Source organism: Calonectris borealis, chromosome 1 (genome assembly GCF_964195595.1).
Source record: "Calonectris borealis chromosome 1, bCalBor7.hap1.2, whole genome shotgun sequence".
Taxonomy (NCBI): domain Eukaryota; kingdom Metazoa; phylum Chordata; class Aves; order Procellariiformes; family Procellariidae; genus Calonectris; species Calonectris borealis.
The window spans coordinates 201,003,300-201,025,086 of record NC_134312.1 but is presented as its reverse complement, the minus strand read 5'-3'; the positions used below and the strand labels follow the sequence as shown (position 1 = coordinate 201,025,086).

Genomic DNA, 21,787 nt, shown 5'->3' with positions numbered 1-21,787 from the left:
TTGTAACTTGTATGTCTGATGTTATAGCAGAAATCCTGAGGAACTTAGGATTTTACTCACATCTTTTTGTTCAAAATGTTGGGGCTGTCAGCTCTTTGTCTTAGGCAGCACTTTTACTCATGAATCCCAAGTCCCCAGGGGAGTTAGGCTGGCCAAACCCTGAGGATTTTAGTGTTGGTATCGGAAAGATCAGACGACCAGTGCTTTTTGTATTACTCATCCACAATGTGCTGTCAGTCAAATCCCACTTCTTGGTCACATCTACAAAGCCAGCATGGATGCTACTGCTCTGTTGATTCAGGATTTACACTGTGCACCGTGAAGACCAAGTTGTTTGAGCTCAGAGTCTGTTTTGCCAAGGGCAAATACCTTTTTCCATACTTCAAAGAAAGTCTTGCTATTCCGATCAAAACCATAGCATTATAATAAAAAGTTATATCCTAGGTATGCACAGAGTACCAAGGACCTAATTAAAATACATCCTATAAAAAGAAAGGCATTTTGTTTTCACTTTGTCTAAAGTGAGAAGATCTTGAAGCAAACAAATGTTCCCTGGTCAGGTGGATTAAGTTACTTATTATAAAGACATAAAAAAGTATCAGACAAATCTGAAGAATTTTGCTCATGATGTTGCAGAAAGAAAAGCCTGTACTTCTATTTTAGAAGTCTTCAGGGTTATAACAATCTTCTGTCAACATCTGAAGTTTTATAAAGATGGATTTTCTATCTTCTGTAGAGGCCTCCTTCAGCAAGAAGCCCTGCAGTCAGTGATCTATAAAAAACCCCGTGTTTTTCAGGCATGTAGTCTTAAGGGCTGGAATTTTGGACTTTTTGTTTCCCCTTACTTAATGTTCACTGCTCATTATTTTCCATGAGTCACAGAGATGTGGGAGATGTTTGACTATAGAATGGAAAATTTCTTACCTGATAACTTTTTTTAATGTAACAGCAGTATCTTCAATTTTACTCCCTATAGTTTAGCAGCCAAGAAAAATGTCAACTTTGCCCATTCCATTTTGTAGACTATTTAGCCAGGTGTACATAGCTTACCTGATTGGTAGTAGAGAGAGATTGGTAGTAGACTTCTACTAATCTATAGTCTGAAAGGTTGATGGAGCACTGAATGGCTCTTCTAAGGCACAGCTGAAGAGGAGGATACATTGTGGTGCTGAGCTAACTCTGGAATTGTAAAGAAGTGGAAAGAATCAGATGCCCCATACAATAATGAGAGATACAGCCAGCAGGAAAAAATACTGGCAAGAAATTTTCAGTGCTTTAATGGGTACTTTTAACTAATAGCTTGACATGTTGGTATCTTCAGAATTATTATTTCCTTCAGAGCAGTGTATTTAACATCCGAATTAGTTGCACTGCAAGGATGATTGCTTGATTTGGCACTTTCCATCTGCAGTGCCTGTTTTGTGTGTTCGTAATTTTCTTTATTCTGTTGTTAAAGAATCAGATATATAACAAAAAAAAAACCCCAAACAGTTTAAAACACAGTTATTACCTACAGTGTCTCATTTGTACAATATTCTATAATTGTCTTGTTTTGACATCGCTAGCAAATTTAATTTGTTAGCAAAGCTTGTAGCATTGCAAGTTAAAATTCCTCGATAACCTTTTGTTTTTGGAAAATGCTGTCTGCTGCAGCTTCCACTTGCGTTCTTGTGCTTTTAGTGATTTTAAAATAGTATCTCAGTTTCACACACATGAAATACTACCCTAATAGACAACAGCACAAGTCACTTAATTGGAATTATTGAATACATTATAATTATAGTATTTTTATATTCTGTATGCCAGAGGAAGTGCAGCATGTATGTTACATGTTGAGTTTCATAACTTATCAGAATTACAGAAGTCTGCATGTGTTAGACTATATACCCTAGCAGAGTGGGCACTTGGAAGACTTGAGTTCTGGTCTTGGTGGTACTGTGATATTTGGGAGATCATAAAAACAGGTGCAGTACCTTAAATCCAAGGTCTGTGTAGATGTTGTCTTGTCCCTCCAGTGTTTAATATAGACAGTTACTTCATCTTCTCATACTGTTCTCTTCTGTAAAATTAGCACAATTACAGAGATATATGGTATATGATTTAGGCGTCAGCTGAATAGTCACTAGATTTGAGGTAGTTTAAATACATTATATTCTCAAAATAGCCTATGTAATAGCTACAGTATTCATCTTTTAATGCACTTAATACGTTAGAATGTCTTTTCTAATTTGCTTGAGGGAGGATCAGATTATTGAAGAATATAGCTTTCATTATGGCAACCTTGAAATTATGACTGCATAGCAAACGCAAAAAAAAAAAAACGCAAAACTGATGTGAAAAGAAAAAAGAAAAGATTCATTGCATACAAATCCTACACAAATTTCATATGTAAACTCTTATCAGTGCATAATTATCTCAGTATTGATCATTGCTTACTTCATAGTTATATTTTTTAAAAAAGTTCTTGGTTCTTAGGTCATCTTGTACCTATTAGTGTTCTTAAAAATTAATTAGTTGTCTTAAGTGGTTTGTTTTATTAATAGGAATGAAAGTAGTAATAGAAATAAGCTGATCCTTGAAGATAGGTATTGTTTTAGTGGATAGTGTTGTCTAAAATTTCTGCTCATCATTGTCTGGATATCTATTCTGAGGATGTGTAACTGAGCCATATAATTCCAAGTCAACGCTTTTGCATGGGTCTATATGAAAAGAAAATTATGTATTTTTTCTGACTGTTTATTCAGGGATTTGATAAGCACAGATTCAAGTATAGTGTTTTGAAAAAGATGCAGACATCACATGAAACCATAGAGTTGTGTAGGAAAGGTATTCAAGTAAAAATGTCTTGAAATATACTCTATTACGCAATCTGAATTTGTCTGAAGCCCCGGTTGTTAGCTGTTGTTGTATTCATTTAATTTTCAATATTTAACTCTTAATTGTGATATCTCTCTGTAAAAATTACTTTGTTCCTAATGTTTAAAATCTGTTTCCAGGCTGCAAGCTGCTATATAAACAAGACTTTGCAAGACGGTTAGGACTGAGATGTGTTACTTGTAATTACTGCTCACAGCTGTGCAAAAAGGGAGCAACTAAGGAACTTGATGGTGTAGTGAGAGATTTCTGCAGTGAAGAGTGCTGTAAAAAATTTCAGGACTGGTACTACAAGGCAAGTAACTCAGAATTTTTGACGAGAGCTCCACAGTTAAAAAAACCAAAAATGCACATGTGAGGATATCTCAAGGACTGTGCAGCAAATATGGCTTACTTCAGCAAAGCATTTGCTACACAATAAGCAAATGTATTAATTTCATCATTTGAGTTTTCTTAGATCTTAGAGCAGCATTTCTACCATCTGATTTTATTAATTCATTTGGCAAGGAAGTCTTGAGTTACAGAAAAACAAGAAACTACTATGTATATTTGTTACTTTACAATTCCAATTTTTTCTCCTCGATACCATATTTTTCTTGTCAAAACTTCTTAAATGTGTATTCAGAATGTTGAAAACACTGTTAGTAACAGGTGGATGATACCTTGAGTTGACTGACAATAAACTAGGTTAGCAGAGTTTTTCTTGTTCCTGTTTTTGCCTCCTTTTTTGCCTTTTCCCTTCTCCCACAGTTTGAACTGCAGAGGCTTTGATTGTTCAGTATTTCCCAGTGGAAAGGATGCCAAAGGGAAAAGCAAGACCAAATGGATTTCTAATAAAAGTTTAAATCAAACAGATGGCATCTGTTTCTAAATCTCTGGAAGTTTAACTACCTTGTGAAGCACAACCAGCAAAGAGTTCACGTTAAAAGTTTTTTTGTTTTCATTTTTGAAAGAAATAAAGGTGAAATTGGACTGGGTTTAAGCTGCGATTAGTACCATGGATAAAATATTTGATCTCTGGTGTGAACATCCTGGAAAGCTACACTGATAATATCAAAACAAGAACTACACTTGTGGATGCAATTGCAAAAAAGACAGTTCAAAATTCATCTTTACCAAAACTCTGTACACAGCCCGGAAGGCAATAAAAAGCTTGAAATGTTAGAGGGCTAGATACAAGTCCTGTAATTCAAGATGATCTACCTACCGTAAAAGAACTGAATCTGAAGACATATCTGATATTCTGGAATGGCTGGTTCCAGAAATGTTACAGCCAAACATTGTAAAGTCTTTATTTTGAATAATGTATGTAGGGTCCTGTTAGACATTCCTGAAAAGAAAACTACTGAAGACCAGAATGTGTTTCTTCTGTCTCATGTGAAAATAGGGTGACGAAGCTTGGCTGCAAAGTTCTTAAACTTACTGAAATGTTAACTTCATACAATAATATTTAATCTATATGCCTTAAAACTTGGGATATGGGGTGAAATTTATCCCTGTGTGAAAAGTGCCTTCTGATAGAGAACTTAATAAAGCTTTGGTTTGCTTTAGAAATCTCTTGGTGATTCAGCAAAGAATATAGTCTCGGGGGTGTGCATACCAAACTAGTTTCGTGTACGTAAACTTCTATGGAAGCTTGTATTCTGATTCAGGTTTGAGAACCACTTGAAAACTCTGACTTCAGGTTATCTTTCTGGGATAAGGCAATAACTTAATTGGCCCATTAAGTCTGCTTAAGAAATGCTGTTGGTACTGTGGTACAGGGAAGTTAGACATGATGCCATGAAAAGGCAATTTAATCTAAACAGACTTGCTGGTAACTAGTGACTTTTGATACTTTTGATGATACTGAAGTGTTAGATATTTTTACTTTTTGAATCTTACGCTTGCTAGTGGAAGTAGTGTTACATGATGTTGAATTGTTGATTGTCACTTTTTTCAAATACTTCTTAAAGCCTTTGCCTAATTCAGTTCTGATTATGAAAGTTTGGGATTTATTACATGGGGAAGACATGTAATAGGTTTTGGGAAATTGTGTGTTTTGCTAAAATTGTCTTTTTTTTTTTCTTTACCTCCTTGCTGGTAACTTCTCCTTCTTTTATAAAAGTCACTCCAGATATCTTAGATTTGGTAGTGCGTTGTTAGCTGATGTTCTTACCTAGCCATAAATAGATAATGGTCAAAATATAGGAAGACAGAATAGATACGGATCCCTCCCCGAATTTGTACTTCATTTGCTGTTTTGTCTGTTAGCTTCTTAAAAGAATAGTTACATATGTATGAGCTTTGTCTCATTTATGCAATGTCCAGTGTTATTTTGGAGTTTCAATGAATGTATACATGAAGAGAAATAAGTAGTAATAACCTAGTAATGTTTTAACACCAGCATTGTGTTCATTAAACAAGTGTTTGTCTCCATCTTCTTTGTCTACTTTTTTTTATGGACATATCTTTTTCATGTAGTAGTATCTGGAAAACATCTTAACTTTTAAAAATAATTGAGTATTATGGGAGAGCTTCCCTGAATGCCAAAATTCTCTTCTCAAAGATAGCAGACAACAGACTCTTATCTAAAAGTATTAGAAGCACATCAGACTTATCTAAAGTGATCTTCAAACCTAATATGAGGGATTGAAATGTAAAAAAATAGTTCAGTCCTAATCATCTGTTGGGTTACAGCTACAGTTACCGGTTGGTGCCAAGTTTTGAGGAAATTTCTACTGTATGGTGTCTACATGCCTCTAAGAGGAGAGGTGTCAAATTTTTGGTGTCTTGAGGTAAACTCCTCGAGTAAACTTCAATGGCATGCCATGGTTTGGATGTTAATCTGAAAAATGCCTAGGACATTTCAATATAAGTATTTTAGTAGCCTGATGTTTGATGACAGTTTCAATCATTTGATGTTACCTATACTAGAGCATTGAAAGTACCTTGAAAAAGAGTATACAGTTCTGAGAACAGCGCAGATATCTGTTTCATTAAATATACATTGTGAAACATTGCTCAAAATACTACAGCTGAAGTGCGCTTACAGGTCATTCAAGGCTACAGTGGAGTATTGATTGGACTGAGCATGTGCAGTGATGACTGTGTATTCAGTGGAGGTCAGGTGTCTTCAGCAAAGACTAAGTAGGAGGTGGGGAACTACCGTCTGAGGCATAGAAAAATGATTGTGGCTGGTGAGCTCAGATAGCAATGATTGCCAACAGTGGTAAAATTTGAAACAATGGAGCCAGCATTAATCTAAATGGTAGAGGCAGCAAGACAACCTTGTGGAATTTTTCTTGTCCGAATTTAGCCATTGTATAGTTAGGCATCTGAATTTCAAGTAGGTACTGTTTCAGAACAGCTGATCTCCTTTCTCTTATAATCACTCGCTCTCTGGAAACATCTCTTGCTTCCGATCTATTGCAGATTGAACTCAGAATAGACAGCTAAGACTAGGTCAAATTAATACCAGTCCAAACCATTGGCAAACATTTAGGAACAGGTCATTGGAGGATTAAAAATGTAAATAAAAGCCCCACATGTGAAAACTTTGTTTTTAAATCGAGTTTGGGGCAAACATTAGTGATTTATACTAACCGCCATGCCCATTTGAACATGCTGAAGTTGGACCTGGGAAAAGAATTGGACCAAAAAGCAGTTATGAGTGGCAAAGGAGTTATGTGCAATTGGAGCACAGAGAGTATAGATGGACTTTCTGGAAACACAGAGATAGGGCAGACTTGAAGGCAGGTATTTTGGAGATTCAATTAACATATAGTGCCAGTATTCCAAATGAAAACAAATGGAAAGGGGAAGGAAGGAAAAAGCAGAAAATCGTGAATTCACACTTTTGCTTTCAGTTAATTTCATGGTCAGGGAAGTGGGGAGAGCAAGCAGGTAGTAGGAAACTTCAGTGCATGGAAGGGTCTGTAGTATTGACTGCAAGCATGATTATGGAAATGGTAGAATTATGGTGTAGCAAAGATATGATGAGAAGTGAAGCATCCTTATAAAGGAATCTTAGGCTTGCTAAGGAATAGTAATTTCCATGTGGAAGCAAACCAAAATTTTTTCACCTAAATACCTTAGTAGCAGCCCAGGAGAGACAATAATACACTTATTCAAAGGCCTAAATTAAAGAGCAGAACCAGGAGAGGGAGAAGACAGTTGCAGGAAGGCTGTAGTTGCTACATGTGACAAATCTTGTCAACTTTTTCTTTCTTGGAAGGAGAGAGAAAATTGAGCAGAAAGTGGTGCTTTGATAGTCAAGCAGTGTGCAGCAGGTCAGAATAGGTGGGCTTTTCTGTAGACGGGTCAGCTGTCAATCAGTGTTAGGTGGGCTTGAGATTTAAAATTAGAGTGAATTATACATAAACTTTTTTTTACCGGTATTTCAGCCTTTTGGTGGTTTTGGAAGATGCATTTGCATTAAAGGTGTGAATTCACAGTTTCCCTGAACTGATAAATCTAGGCTATTTTGGCAACACTCCACATTTCATTGTCTTCCCCACTCCCTTCCAAGAATACAACTTATTTGCTCTTTTGTCCCACGGAGAACATCTCTGCTGCAAAATGAACTGTGGATCAGCATCAGCAGAAAGTCAAAGTGACAAATGTACAAAAATTGAGGGAGGATGGGGGTAACGCAGTGCTGTAAGGTCCCTGACCTCCTGTACCCTGCAGGTGCATAAGCACTACTGCTGACACCTGCACATAGGAGGGGGAAGAGAAGTACCTGCCCTTCCAGGGGCACTTGGGCGCTTAGTGTGAGGTGATCCTGAAGCCACAGCTTTAATTGCTCCCAATTCTAGTCTCTTTATATATCATCTTAAATATTTGAAAATTAAAACCGAGAGCTGCATTTTCTACATTGCCAGAGGATGGTGCTGGACTGTTCAAGTACAGAGAAGGAGCTCAACATTTAATTACTTTTTAAATTTGTGCTGATTGGCCTGTTCATACTTTTTTGGAGTCGTGAGAACTACAGTTGGACTTTTTTTTTTTTAGCCATCAGAGCTTTGTGCATAACTGCAATGTTGTGTATGGTTTTACATATTAATGTTTTGTGTTGCGTATTATCATAACTTCCCTCTTTCTCCCCTGGCAATATATTAGGTTGACTTATTTTGGATTCCTGAGCATCCATAAAGCTTTTATTTTTTTTAAGGACTGCTTTAAGATGGAGGTTGCAAGCAATATCAAGGGGAGTAGTAGTGCAAACAATTTTTTGCTTACTTGAAGATCTGAAACTGGGGCTACCACTGTTCAGATAGTAATTTATAGCATGGCTGATTAAATTCAGTAGAATCTGTTTTGGAGAAAAACAATGTCTTTCTTAGTGGTGCCTCATGAAATTATCACGTAGGCTGGTGAAAGATATATTACCTAAATGTTTATCTAGGGATACAGAGGAACAAAGTTTTGAGTTTCAAGTTACATGCTAACTAGATTTTTTGGAAACCTCTTTAGTTTGAGAGCTATTTATAAATCACAGAGAAACTTTGATTAACTAATTAATTGGAATCTAAAATTGTTGTCAAACTACTAAAATTATGAAAATATAGAAGTTATTTACACTAAAGGGCTCTATTTGATACCTAGAGAAGTGATTCTGTTTGTGACTTAAAATGAAAAAAACATCAAACTTTGGGGGGAAAAACCAACTCTGCTTGTCCTCGGTTCAAGAGAGTCTTTAAGGAGTCTCAGTCACCTTCTGCTCTTGTTTTGCAGAATGCTTCAGTGGAATTAATTAAAATTGATGCATAAAATTCACCTTTTGCTGACTGTCTAGAAGTAAGCAATTTTCAAAGACTTGGTAAAGACTTAATGAAACAAAGCAGATTCATTCTGGGTGTTAACCCCCAGCAAACAATTGAAAATAAAGTGACAGGTGTGCCTGTATACACAGGTTAGAAGGTAGTGTGACTATCATAGAGCCTAATGACGGAGACTTAACTGTGTAGCGGTAATGATTCTTCAGTACTCTTAAATACGTAACCTTTTAAAATGTAGAAATAATTTTTTTCCAAGGCTTGTTTAAAAATGTCAAAATCTTCCTTTGCATTAAGGCTGCACGATGTGACTGTTGTAAGTCTCAAGGAACTCTCAAAGAGAAAGTGCAGTGGCGTGGCGAAATGAAACACTTTTGTGATCAGCACTGTTTGCTCCGTTTCTACTGTCAACAAAACGAACCAAATCTGGCAACCCAAAAAGGACCTGAGAACTTACACTATGGTATGTGCTGCTTTACGGCTGCTAAATGGCAAACAAGATGCTCCCTTTAAATGAAAAATTTAAAGCTGCATGAATTATTTATTTGTTGTAATAAACTGTGTTAGCGATTACCCTTTTTTACTTTATCATCAGAGGCATCATTGAGCTGCTTGCTATTTTTTATCTTAGCTCTTTATTTTATTGCTTTTTCGAGAGCTGAAACATTGTCAGGTAATCAAACAATTTTGTAATCACTTTTTAAAAAACAAATCATCTTTTTAGGTTAAGCATAATTGTAGTGTTGTACCATCATGGAGACAGAAAATGTTTTCCTCTTTCATTGTGCTCCGGTTTGTCATTACTTGCTCTGTGGAAACACTTCTTTTCAAAATGTGTTTTGGTCACAGAGAGCAGATAAATGCACTAGGAATGAAAAAAGAAATAAATTAAATGGAAATAAATGGAGTGGAATGAAAGTACCTAGATAAGAGGAATACATTGCTGCTTTTTTTTTTATTCTCTTGGCAATAGGTACTGTGTAAATCTGCTGATGGGGGCTGAACACGTTTGCGTGGTTTAAATGGCAAGTCAGGCAAAGTTCAAATAAATCAGCTTTTTAATTAATGTAATTATAGCAACACAACTTCTTTGAATGGCCATTATCATATTTGAACATTTTGGTATTTACTTTTCTGAAAGAGGCTATATTCACATCTGGATGGAGCATTGATTTGGCATGCCTTGTGTAAGGTTCAGTGCCGGAGTAGCAAGTGCCTATGAATGAGAAGTCTTGCGTACAGTTCTCACCTGTGATACAGTACTAATCAGTGCTGTTAATTTAATGTTATCCTGATGATAGATGTTGTCTGAGTTGCTTACTGAAATATGCTTTGATTCTGAAAAAGGGAAAACAAATTCTAAAAATGTTTTCTTACGTTTTTAGATCAGGGCTGTCAAACCCCCCGAACAAAAATAACAGTAAGTACATATATTTAACATATATATAACATAATTGGATGTATTTAAAATGTGAGATCCTGGTGGCTTAAAGGGATACTATTAAAAACCAAAAAATTAGTATCTAAAAATTAGTATCTTTGAATGACACTAAGCTAAATTTATGGAGTTTTTCAGTCTTTTTCACATCAGTAGTTGAAATTAAATTTTTAAATGTTCATATTTTGTCTTTTCAGTGACTTCTGGGAAACCAAATCATCAGCCATGTATTTTACATCTGTAGTGCATGAAAGTGTTGCTGAAAAGTTAATCCACAAACTCTGTGTATCTTACATGTTTAGACTGATCGAGTGTTCGAGTGTAGAAAGGGAAGGGAATTTCACTGGTCGATTAGAAAATTGAGGTTGTATCTCAGCTTTGACAGGCTGAAAATAAAGCTTCAGATCTTAAATTATAATTCCCAAGAGTAGAATAATTGGTGCTCAAGGTCTGATTGACTTTGCTGCAGGTGACAGAGTAGGGGAGCGTAACCTTTTGCAGCACTGTTGGGAGGATGGGGATCATCAGTGGAGCAGCAGCCTTCATTTTGAGTTTCAGTTTTTGTCAGCTTGTCAAAAGAGGCATTAATAATAATTTTTTTCTGTTAGCTTAGTGCATTTTCTTTGAAGCTTAGTGGTGTTTTGATTTGTTTGTCGCATGGAAGATCTCAGAACGCCTATTTTTCCATGAAAAAAATTGACTCACTTTTTTAATGCAAATAGGCTTCTACAAGGTAAATCTTAGATTTAAATGAAAGTATTTTTATGGCATTATAAAATATATTAATGAAAAACACAGAAAATAAGATTGCTTAGGTAACTAGAGACATCAGACAAGCTAAACTGTCATGTTGAAAACATCTAGTATTTTTTGTTTAATGATGTTAATTCAGTCCATAAATTTTTAAAGATCATATAAAAGCTATGTGTGATACAGTATTTTTTTTTATATTTTAAAAAGTGTATGCCTGTTAAATAAAGCCTGCTGCTGTTCTTATGATTTGACTTTCTTTCCATATTTAAAAGGATATGTGGAGCTAGTTTTACTACATATGACCAAATAAAAGTGACAATCTGTTTCTTAAATCAGGTTCTAAAACAGGTGCTAGGGGACAAGAACCATGTCTGGAACAAGGGGTTTTTTACCTGTTGACTCTAAGGATGCAGTTTGAGCATTATGGGATGTTCCCAAGTATTTGTTGTCACTATTGTAGAGCCAGCAGGGGGAGCTCGAAGTTCATACTTTAGGTATTAAGTAATTGGTTAGAGATATTTTATTTAAAAATACATTTTTTTTAAAAATGTGATCTTTGGATTATAGCATAGTTCAAGAAGGTTAGACCTTGAGCCAAAAGTTTGTTATGCTACTTATAACGAGTTCTTTTTACAGCTAAAATTATTTTTTAAGTTATAAAATAGCCTAGATTGCACTTCCATGTAAAGAAGAATATCTTAAGAGTATCTTAAACTAAAAAAAAAAAAGAAAAGGACAATGAGCCGAAAGTTGTTAATCAAAATACTAGCCCTGTCTGAGCAAAATACAGCTATGTTACATTCCTGGCAGTGGCAGCTCATTACTAGAAATGTAGAATAGCTTGCAATTAAAGAATAATAGTTGGTGCTGTTGTGTTGTGCTGTTGTGAGCTTCCTCTTCAGTATCTCATATATGAAAGGTATCAATGGATACATTAAATCAAGAACCTTGTGTTGAAATCAGTGTGGTGTAACAGCACGTTCTCTTTTATTTGCTTGTTTGTAGGGCTCAGCACCACCACCTTCTCCAACACCTAACAGAGAAATGAAGAACAAGGCAGTTCTTTGCAAGCCTTTGACAATGACGAAAGCCACATACTGTAAACCTCATATGCAGACAAAATCTTGTCAGACAGGTAACTCTTGAACTGTACTGGAACTACTCATTTCTTCATTGCAGATTTTTTAAATTGTTACTGTCTTGGAACACGTTGCAAATACTCTGATTCTTTTCCCTAAACTGCAGGTGTAAAATATATTTAAGTACCTGGCAGTGTTTGCCTTTTTCTTTTTTCTTTTAATAGAAGATGATTGGAAAAAAGAGTATGTCCCAGTGCCTATTCCTATACCTGTCTATGTTCCGGTGCCTATGAACATGTATAGTCAAAATGTTCCTGTTCCTACAACGGTTCCTGTTCCTGTAAGTGAGACTTCAGCTTCATTTTTGGCATCCATTCACATCCATGTGTGGGACCACTTTGTATTGTTGACTGTTCTCATTCTGGTCCATCTAAAGGATTGCAGGATGCTGCAGCACTATTCATTGAAAAAATGTTAGAAACCCGATAGTGGCACTTAATTTCCTGATTGTTCTTTAGGACCTATCTGCCTGCTTTCAGTGTGAAAATTTTGTGCTGCTGAACTTTTTAGGAACAATTCTGAGTGATACTTTTGAGTTTGAATAAGCATTGAACATTTGATTTGTTCTGCTAATGGGGAAACTGAAAGTTTGTGTTGGGGAGGGATGGCAGAGTAGGATAAACAGAAGGAAGAAAAGCAAAAAAAAAAATGAACCTTGTGCCAGCAAAAGAAAATAACTCTAAGTTAAGTTTGTTATCATTTATGTACCAAATCTCATCCAAATGGTGGAAGAAAACCCTGAATTCCTAAAATTCCGTGTTTCACAATCAAGCCACTAAAATGGGATGGTGATTTGTCCAAACTGTTAGTCTGAAGTTACAGTCAGACAGGTTTGAAGCTCCGAAGTCCCTTCTGTTCTTACTTTGACCCACTATATTTTGTCATATTTAATTTTTTTCTGTATCCTTTCCTGCTTTCCCTTCTGTTCTCAATCATTTATATTGAATTTTTTAACCTGTCAACATTTTTTTGTCAGCCCACACTGGAGTGATACGTTTCTAATCTGTATTAACTGTTTTTTAGAAGAGGGGTGTAGAGTTTGTTTCTGTGTTGACTGCTGTTGATGCTTTGTTGCAGCATTTTTTCTTTTCTTTTCTAATTATCTCTTCCTCCCTGTCTGCATAGGTGCCAGTGCCAGTTTTCTTGCCCACTACTCTGGATAGCAGTGAGAAAATCCTTGCAGCAATAGAAGAGCTGAAGGGAAAAGTGCCCTCAAATCCTCTGGAAACTGAGCTACTGAACTTGTCAGGGACGGTACCTGAACATGATGGAAAAGCTGAAGCTTCTGATGTGGCCAGTGAGTTTCCTGCCAAGTTTTTGACTCTTTGGAGTGCTGGGGTGTATGTGAATCAAGAGAAGGGTTGGGTTTTTTTATTTTAGAGACAGATTCTTTAACTACAACAGTGCTATTATTGAGTTCCAACTTCAAGTTGAAATCTTAATTATTTAAATATTTTTAAAGATCACTTTAGCACATTTGAAATACAGAAAACTCTGACGTCTGTTGTGTGTCTTTGGTGTGCTGTACCAGACCTTTGTCTTTAAAAACGCAAGCATTCCCTTTGCTCGCGCCAGCTCCCTGGCTGATGGCAAGCAGTCATCCAGGATTGCATGCACATGTGTTCTTCTCAGCATCACTCAAAACAAGCCAAAACCAAGCTATTCTTCCTCCCAGAAAAACTCAAGTCAAAAGTTTAGGGAAAGTGATCTCTGTAGCTGTGTCTTACAGGTGTGAACACAACTTTCTCTGAACAAGGTCGGATACAACGGGTCTGATCTCTTTGTAGTAACACATTACTAGGCACATTTTATGTTGGGTATGAGGAAATAACGAGGACTGTTAAAATTAAGAGAAACATTTGTTTCACAAGTGGAACTGTGGTCAACAAAACCAGGTGGCCTAATGATGCTTTTGCTCTTGATTGGTCCTGACCTGCAAGTATCATCTCTTTGAAGGTAGTAACACATCAACTGATAGATCATTGGGGTTGTGATGCTGAAATGGCTTGTCATCCCACCAGCTCACTCCCACCAGCTTGTCTCCCACCAGGAGAGAACTGTCTGGGACAACCTTACAGCTGAAGATCAAAAAATCCGGCATATCCTGTAATGATATTTTTGCAGTGCACATACCTCTTTGCCCCTCTTTCCCAGTTCTGCCTGCCAAAATCCTCAAGTCTCTTCTGTATCTTCTAGGAGAATTTACCTTCTCTTCCAAAAACTATATTTTAAGGTTTTTCCATGACTCAGGTGAAATTCTGGGGTTTTTTCAAGCTCTTTCAACAGATGTCTCAAAGGATGTTGATAAATGACATGAACTTACGCTTTGGGCCTGGTGTATAGGAGGTCAATGGTGCTGCAGTCCCAGGAAGCTTATTGCTTTCCAAACTGTTGCCATTCCCCGAGTAAAGCTGGACATTTCTGCAGTGCTGCAAGGTTGTCATTTGCAGTTCCTTGCTCTCTTTTGCTAAGTACAGCTAGCTGAATGAGTAGATGTATGGAATCAGAGCTTACTCGTTTGCAGAGAACTGAATTCGGAGAAATCTGTCTTTGCCAGAAGTTAGAAAGAGGTCAAGTTTTTATTTCTCTCTGCCTGCCTGCCTTGTTTGCTTTTGTAGGATTTCTTTCACAAACTTGAAAGTCTGTTCTGTTGTGGGCAGAATCATGTAGAAAAATAGATAGTTAGGTTTGTCAAGCTTGTTTGAGTTCTGTGATTGGTTGATATGATCCAGATTCACCAGTATTTGATTTTCTATACACGTGCTTTGCTGACTCATCTTAATGAAGAAGGACAGATGGGCTAATAAGTATCTTTTCTGTTTGAAGGAAATCAGATTGGAGAGTAAACCTGAGATCCCAAGAACAACAAAACCTAGGATGGCGATGAACAGAACGAGCAGCTTTAGAACAACTCAGCTTCTAATGTTCTAAATCTGCCCTGTTTTGACTAATCCATATGTTGGTTAAAATAACAAGAGTTTTTCCTTTTTTTTTTTTTTTTGACAGGTGTAATAATTGAGTCAAATCTACTAAACTCAGAAACAGAGGCACGGACAAGCTTGCCTGATGTTCCATATGAACCAGACCTCGATATTGAAATAGACTTTCCAAGAGGTATTTTTTCTGTTATTTTAATAAATATTGTGAAATAGACATCGTGGGCAACCATTGTACTTTGTTTCATCATCCCTTCAGAGGAGCTTTACTTGATTGCAAGATCCACTTGACTGACTGTTAGGTAAAACTTTGCCATGTCTTTGCAAGACTTCTGAATTAGTTCCTCCATCTTTCTAAATACAATATTTGAAACAGAATGCAAAGAAAAGGAGGAATTAAGCTTTCACAAACGAACTTGGCTGCATCACTGGGTTTTGGACATGGATTTAGGAAAGCTATTTTGAAAGCTCAAAGACTTAGATGGCATATGTCATGGAAAACAATGATGAATGCATTCTTCAGTCACCAGGTATTTCCATGGGAAATGGTGGTTTAGAGCAGAAATGACAAAAGGGCAAATTTCCCACTCAAGTTTGTTAGAAAATTGCAAGATGGTGTGCTGCACATCACTTGTGTTACCTTTTAGTATCTTGTAATGTCCATACCTGTATTTGAAAAAGGTAGCGTTATTTGAATTACCAAGGAAATCACTACTTTGAGACCTTTCTTGAAAGAATGTCTTGGTTTTCTGTATTAAAATTTCTACCACTCTACAGAATGCAGGCAGCTGTGTCTGTTTCCTTATACCATGTCCTCATCAATCCAAGATCCAAGAAAGCTCCTGACTGTATCTAGTGTCTCCCTTGACATAGCTTCCTCAATCCCTTCAGTGGCAGGGAGGAACACTGAAGGGAACAGGAAAACTCATCGGATCAACACGTGGCTTAGGGGCTGGTCCCGTCGGCGGAATTTTGGCTTCTTCGATCATGGGAGGTTTACACGGCACCGGTCCTGCTGGCGAAGGATGGAGTTCAGCTGTCTCACAGGGGGAAAAGGATTCTCGCGTATGAGCTGGCAGGGCTCATCGAGAGGGCTTTAAACTAGGTTCGAAGGGGGAAGGGGATAAAACCAGGCTCTCTAGAGAAGAGCCTAGGGGCGGCACGCCAATGTCGGGGGAGAAATCGGCAGCCCAGCTCAAGTGCATCTACACCAATGCACGCAGCATGGGCGGCAAACAGGAGGAGCTGGAAGCCATTGTGCAGCAGGGTAGCTATGACTTAGTCGCCATCACGGAAACATGGTGGGATGAGTCTTACGACTGGAGTGCTGCCGTGGATGGCTATAAGCTCTTCAGAAGGGACAGGTGAGGAAGGAGAGGCGGTGGGGTAGCCCTGTATGTTAGGGAGTGCTTCGAGCTCAATGATAGCGATGATGAGGTCGAGTGCTTGTGGGTAAGGATGAGGGGGAAGGCCAACAAGGCAGATATCCTGCTGGGAGTCTGTTATAGACCACCTAGCCAGGACGAGGAGGCAGACGAAATATTCTACAAGAGGCTGGCAGAAGTCTCACAGTCGCTAGCCCTTGTTCTCGTGGGGGACTTCAACTTTCCGGACGTCTGCTGGAAATACAACATGGCAGAGAGGAAACAGTCGAGGAGGTTCCTGGAGTGTGTGGAAGATAACTTCCTGACGCAGCTGGTAAGCGAGCCCGCTAGGGGAGGTGCCTCGCTTGACCTGCTGTTCACAAACAGAGAAGGACTGGTGGGAGATGTGGTGGTCGGAGGCCGGCTTGGACTTAGCGACCACGAAATGATAGAATTCTTGATACTTAGTGAAGTAAGGAAGGGGGCCAGCAAAACTGCTACCATGGACTTCCAAAGGGCGGACTTTGGCCTGCTCAAGACACTGGTCGAGAGGGTCCCTTGGGAGACAGTCCTGAAGGGCAAAGGGGTCCAGGAAGGCTGGACGTTCTTCAAGAAGGAAGTCTTCAAGGTGCAGGAGCGGGCTGTCCCCATGTGCCGTAAGAAGAACAGGTGCGGAAGATGACCGGCCTGGCTGAACGGGGAGCTCTGGCTGGGACTCAGGAAAAAAAGGAAACTTTATCACCTTTGGAAGAAGGGGCAGGCAACTCAAGAAGAGTACAGGGATCTTGTTAGGTCGTGCAGAGTAGAAATTAGAAAGGCAAAAGCCCAGCTAGAACTCAACCTGGCCACTGTCCTAAGAGACAACAAAAAATGTTTTTACAAGTATATTAATGACAAAAAGAGAGCCAAGGAGAATCTCCATCCTTTATTGGATGCGGGGGGGAACGTTGCCACCAAGGGCGAGGATAAGGCTGAGGTACTTAACGCCTTCTTTGCCTCAGTCTTCAATAGTCAGAGCAGTTATCCTCAGGGTACTCAGCCCCCTGAGCTGGAAGACAGGGACGTCGAGCAGAATAAACCCCCCATAATCCAAGAGGAAGAAGTTAATGACCTACTACGCCACCTGGACGCTCACAAGTCTATGGGGCCACATGGGATCCACCCGAGGGTACTGAAGGAAGGAGCTGGCGGAGGAGCTTGCCAAGCCACTCTCCATCATTTACCAGCAGTCCTGGTTAACAGGGGAGGTCCCGGACGACTGGAGGCTTGTCAATATGATGCCCATCTACAAGAAGGGCTGGAAGGAGGATCCGGGGAACTACAGGCCGGTCAGCCTGACCTCGGTGCCAGGGAGGATTATGAGGGTGCTCACAAGCCATGTGCGGGACAACCAGGGGATCAGGCCCAGCCAGCACGCGTTCATGGAAGGCAGGTCCTGCTTGACCAACCTGATCTCCTTCTATGACCAGGTGACCCATCTAGTGGATGAGGGAAAGGCTGTGGATGTGGTCTACCTGGACTTCAGTAAAGCCTTTGACACTGTCTCCCACAGCATTCTCCTGGAGAAGCTGGCGGCTCACGGCTTAGACAGGTGTACTCTTCAGCCGGGCCCAGAGAGTTGTGGTGAACGGAGTTAAATCCAGTTGGCAGCCGGTCATGAGCGGTGTTCCCCAGGGCTCAGTACTGGGGCCGATCTTGTTCAATATCTTTATCAATGATCTGGACGAGGGGATCGAGTGCTCCCTCAGTAAGTTTGCAGATGACACCAAGCTGGGTGGAAGTGTTGATCTGCTCGAGGGTAGGAAGGCTCTGCAGAGGGACCTGGACAGGCTGGATCGATGGGCTGAGGCCAACTGTATGAGGTTCAACAAGGCCAAGTGCCGGGTCCTGCACTTCGGCCACAGCAACCCCATGCAACGCTACAGGCTTGGGGAAGAGTGGCTGGAAAGCTGCCCAGAGGAAAAGGACCTGGGGGTGTTGGTTGACAGCCGGCTGAACATGAGCCAGCAGTGTGCCCAGGTGGCCAAGAAGGCCAACGGCATCCTGGCCTGTATCAGAAATAGTGTGGCCAGCAGGAGCAGGGAGGTGATCGTGCCCCTGTACTTGGCCCTGGTGGGGCTGCACCTCGAATACTGTGTTCAGTTTTGGGCCCCTCACTACAAGAAGGACATGGAGGTGCTGGAGCGTGTCCAGAGGAGGGCAACGAAGCTGGTGAAGGGCCTGGAGCACAAGTCTTATGAGGAGCGGCTGAGGGAACTGGGATTGTTTAGTCTGGAGAAGAGGAGGCTGAGCTCATCGTGCTCTACAACTACCTGAAGGGAGGTTGTAGCGAGGTGGGTGTTGGTCTCTTCTCCCAAGTAACAAGCGATAGGACGAGAGCAAATGGCTTCAAGTTGCGCCAAGGGAGGTTTAGATTGGACATTAGGAAAAATTTCTTTACTGCAAGAGTGGTCAGGCCTTGGAACAGGCTGCCCAGGGAAGTGGTTGAGTCCCCATCCCTGGAAGTATTTAAAAGACGTGTAGATGTGGCGTTTAGGGACGTGGTTTAGTGGGCATGGTGGTGTTGGGTTGACAGTTGGACTCAATGATCTTAGAGATCTTTTCCAACCTTAATGTTTCTATGATTCTTTTGGCCATAACACTCTCATACCTCCCCTGGATAGCTTCTGTATCTGATGTTGAAAGTCGTCTTTTGCCTCGTGCCATTGATATCTGCACTAGATGCCCAGACTGGGTTTCTCAGTCTGCTGTATGTCTAATTTAAAGCTCAAGTCTAAGGGTTAGTCTGACCTTAGTCTTAGGAATTTTATTAGCCAGATTTTTAACCCTTTTTATAAGTGAAGCTTGGTACATGAGAAAGAAAAAACATGGAAGGAAAAAATAATCAAAGTGGAATAGGAAATAATAGCAGCTTGTGATAGATCTTGATTACACTGAAGTGCTTCTGAGAAAGATTCTTTGTGGTAGCAGGAGAAGGACTGGTGTTAGTCTGGGGCAGAGTTCTTGAATCTTTGCATGTGAGTGCTATTTTATCTGGACCAGTTTGAATGGTGTCTTGAGTGGTAAGGTGGTGAAATCAGACTATCAGAAGAGCATTCAGTTTTGAATGAAGACATTGCTTGATGGCTAAATCAGGGGTGAGCCATCTTCAGTAAAGTAAATAAAGGTGGAACTTGCAACATTAAATCTTTTTATATGTTGTCTCATTCTGCTGTGTTGCCTGAAAGAGTCCTTCATCCTAACCCTGAAATGTTAAGTAAATAGTATTTTGACATATTACCATATATCTGGTAACTGAAATTACTGTAATATCCATCATGAGCTAGACCTCCACCATTTGTATGGATATAGACTAAAGCCAGTTTCTCTGAGAGAGTTTACATTCTGATTCTTAATGTTTTTAACAAATATAATGTGCTATATAAAATATAAAACATGGATAGAAATGATGGAAATACATGAATAAAAGTGCATGTAGTAAGTTAATTCGTATTTTTTTCCACTCATAGCTGCTCATTCTCACCATAACTTAAACTTTTTAATACCAAAGACTGCCTAGGCAGGAAAAATTGCGTAAGGGTCCATAGTAAGAAATGTTGCCTTAGTGACTTGAGATGGTGCTTGAAAATGTTGAGCATTGTGTCCTTTACAATTTATTTAGAAATAAACATTTTGATAGCTTTGCCTTACTTTCAAAACAAGAATAGGTTTATTTCCTCTTACTGAAATCCAGTCTTTGGTAATGATTATATGTGTGCTTTTGTGGACCCCTTAATGCATACTGATATAGTTCATTGGTTTTTTTCAAACCAATATTATTCAAAAGATGTTATTAGAAATAAGTTTCTGTTAATGTATTTTCAGCAACTGAGGAACTTGATACAGAAAATGAGTTTTTGTTACCTCCTGTTTTTGGGGAAGAATACGAGGAACAGCCAAGGCCTCGGTCCAAAAAGAAGGTAATTTTGTCATGCTATTAAAAAAATCAAAAAAGCACAAAATTTAAGTGGGCAAAAATATGCCAGGTTTGGGTTTGGTTTTTTTTTTCAGTTCTCATGCTGCTCTAAAACGCGTTATTGTCTATTCATACCTAATATCCTATCTTTATGATGTAAATTGAGATATTTCAAATAATAAAATTGTTTCGGTCCTATGTCTGTTGCAGTTAACTGTTGGATTTAATAGGAGCGTGATTTCTAAATTCTGATCCCATTTTTGTTTCACCTTGGTAGAACTGTTGATGTAATGTGCTAGTGTGTATATACTTACTGTACTCTTAGTAATGCTTTTCTACCTTCGACTTTTTACAAAGCTGTCTTGGTTTAATTTGATAGTAAAATGGAAGAATGTTGGCATTACCATGGCTTATAATGGGAGCTATAGCATCTCCTATATAAAATAGTTTAAAAAAAACATTTTTATTCGCTTGTAATTTTCCCAGATACTATTTTCAGTCAAAAATCTTAGTTTAGACATTCCAAATAAATTAGCCATATTCTTTTATTTAGAAGGAAACTAACAGGAAATAGAGTTTCTGGTGCCTGGCACAAAGCTGAAATGGTTTTGTTGCAATAACTGCAGTAGATACCGCAGCTTTAAAAAAAAAACAGCCAACTTCTAATAAAACTTTCTAAGAATAAATATGTCTTTCTAGTTTTGAATTTGGAGTCTAAACCGTTGGTATTATCCTCTGGACATTATCCACATGCTGGACATGCTTTAATTTGAGACCAATGCTGGCTTTTCCATTGATGGGTTCAGTTGAGCCTAAAAGTTGACCTTCTGACATAGATTTGTAGCATCTTTAACTTCCTTTCATTAACACAATGAAATCCTATGAATACACTGAATTATTTGGTGCATCGTGTGTTTGTTTCTTAATACAATATAACCAATACAGCAACTCCATTATCAAAAATTATTCTGTCAGTGTTAGGAACCAGTTAGAAAGGCCAACTAGAAACGTCTGTCAGCTTAAGTAAATACTGTTCTTAGAAGTATGTTCAGCACAGAAACTACCTACTGAATGAAGCATGTGTTTCTTTACACTGAACATTCAGTTTGTAATTTGGCCTGCAGCTTGCTTATTCTGCCCAGCTGCTGCATTATTGCTGTCAGCGGCTGTCGGCGGCGTTAACCACTGTGTTTCAATGGCAGGGGGTGAAGAGGAAAGCGGTGTTAGAATACCAGTCTCACGATGACAGCTCTGAAAACTCAGAGTGTAGTTTTCCATTCAAATACGCATATGGTGTAAATGCATGGAAGCACTGGGTAAAGTCTCGGCATTTAGATGAAGAGCTTCCAGAATTAGAGGAACTGAAATCGAGTAAGTATTTCCAAAAATCTGGCATCCAGATTCTTATTTGGTAGGGAGAATTGCTGTACTTGTCTGATTTTCAGCTGGAATTTTTAATAGAAGTTTTCACATGTCCCTAATGTTCCCACAATGACTGGGATTATTTTACCATGGAGTTGTTAAACTCTTTTTTTCTAGTTTTCCCTCCTTGGTTCAAGATGTTGGGTC

General features: G+C 38.8%; 1 protein-coding gene across 14 annotated transcripts in view; it reads left to right on the top strand.

The window, feature by feature from the left end:
* The window catches only part of ZMYM2 (zinc finger MYM-type containing 2), a 95,293-nt gene that overhangs the window by 63,458 nt on the left and 10,048 nt on the right, over nucleotides 1–21,787 (top strand). For all 14 annotated transcript variants that reach the window (XM_075139962.1, XM_075139960.1, XM_075139958.1 and 11 more), the window contains 9 exons: nucleotides 2,997–3,169; nucleotides 8,931–9,096; nucleotides 10,019–10,053; nucleotides 11,830–11,959; nucleotides 12,128–12,243; nucleotides 13,089–13,260; nucleotides 14,970–15,077; nucleotides 20,128–20,222; nucleotides 21,421–21,589. In XM_075139962.1, coding sequence (XP_074996063.1) covers nucleotides 2,997–3,169; nucleotides 8,931–9,096; nucleotides 10,019–10,053; nucleotides 11,830–11,959; nucleotides 12,128–12,243; nucleotides 13,089–13,260; nucleotides 14,970–15,077; nucleotides 20,128–20,222; nucleotides 21,421–21,589 — 1,164 coding nt within the window. The remainder of the gene's footprint in view (nucleotides 1–2,996; nucleotides 3,170–8,930; nucleotides 9,097–10,018; nucleotides 10,054–11,829; nucleotides 11,960–12,127; nucleotides 12,244–13,088; nucleotides 13,261–14,969; nucleotides 15,078–20,127; nucleotides 20,223–21,420; nucleotides 21,590–21,787) is intronic.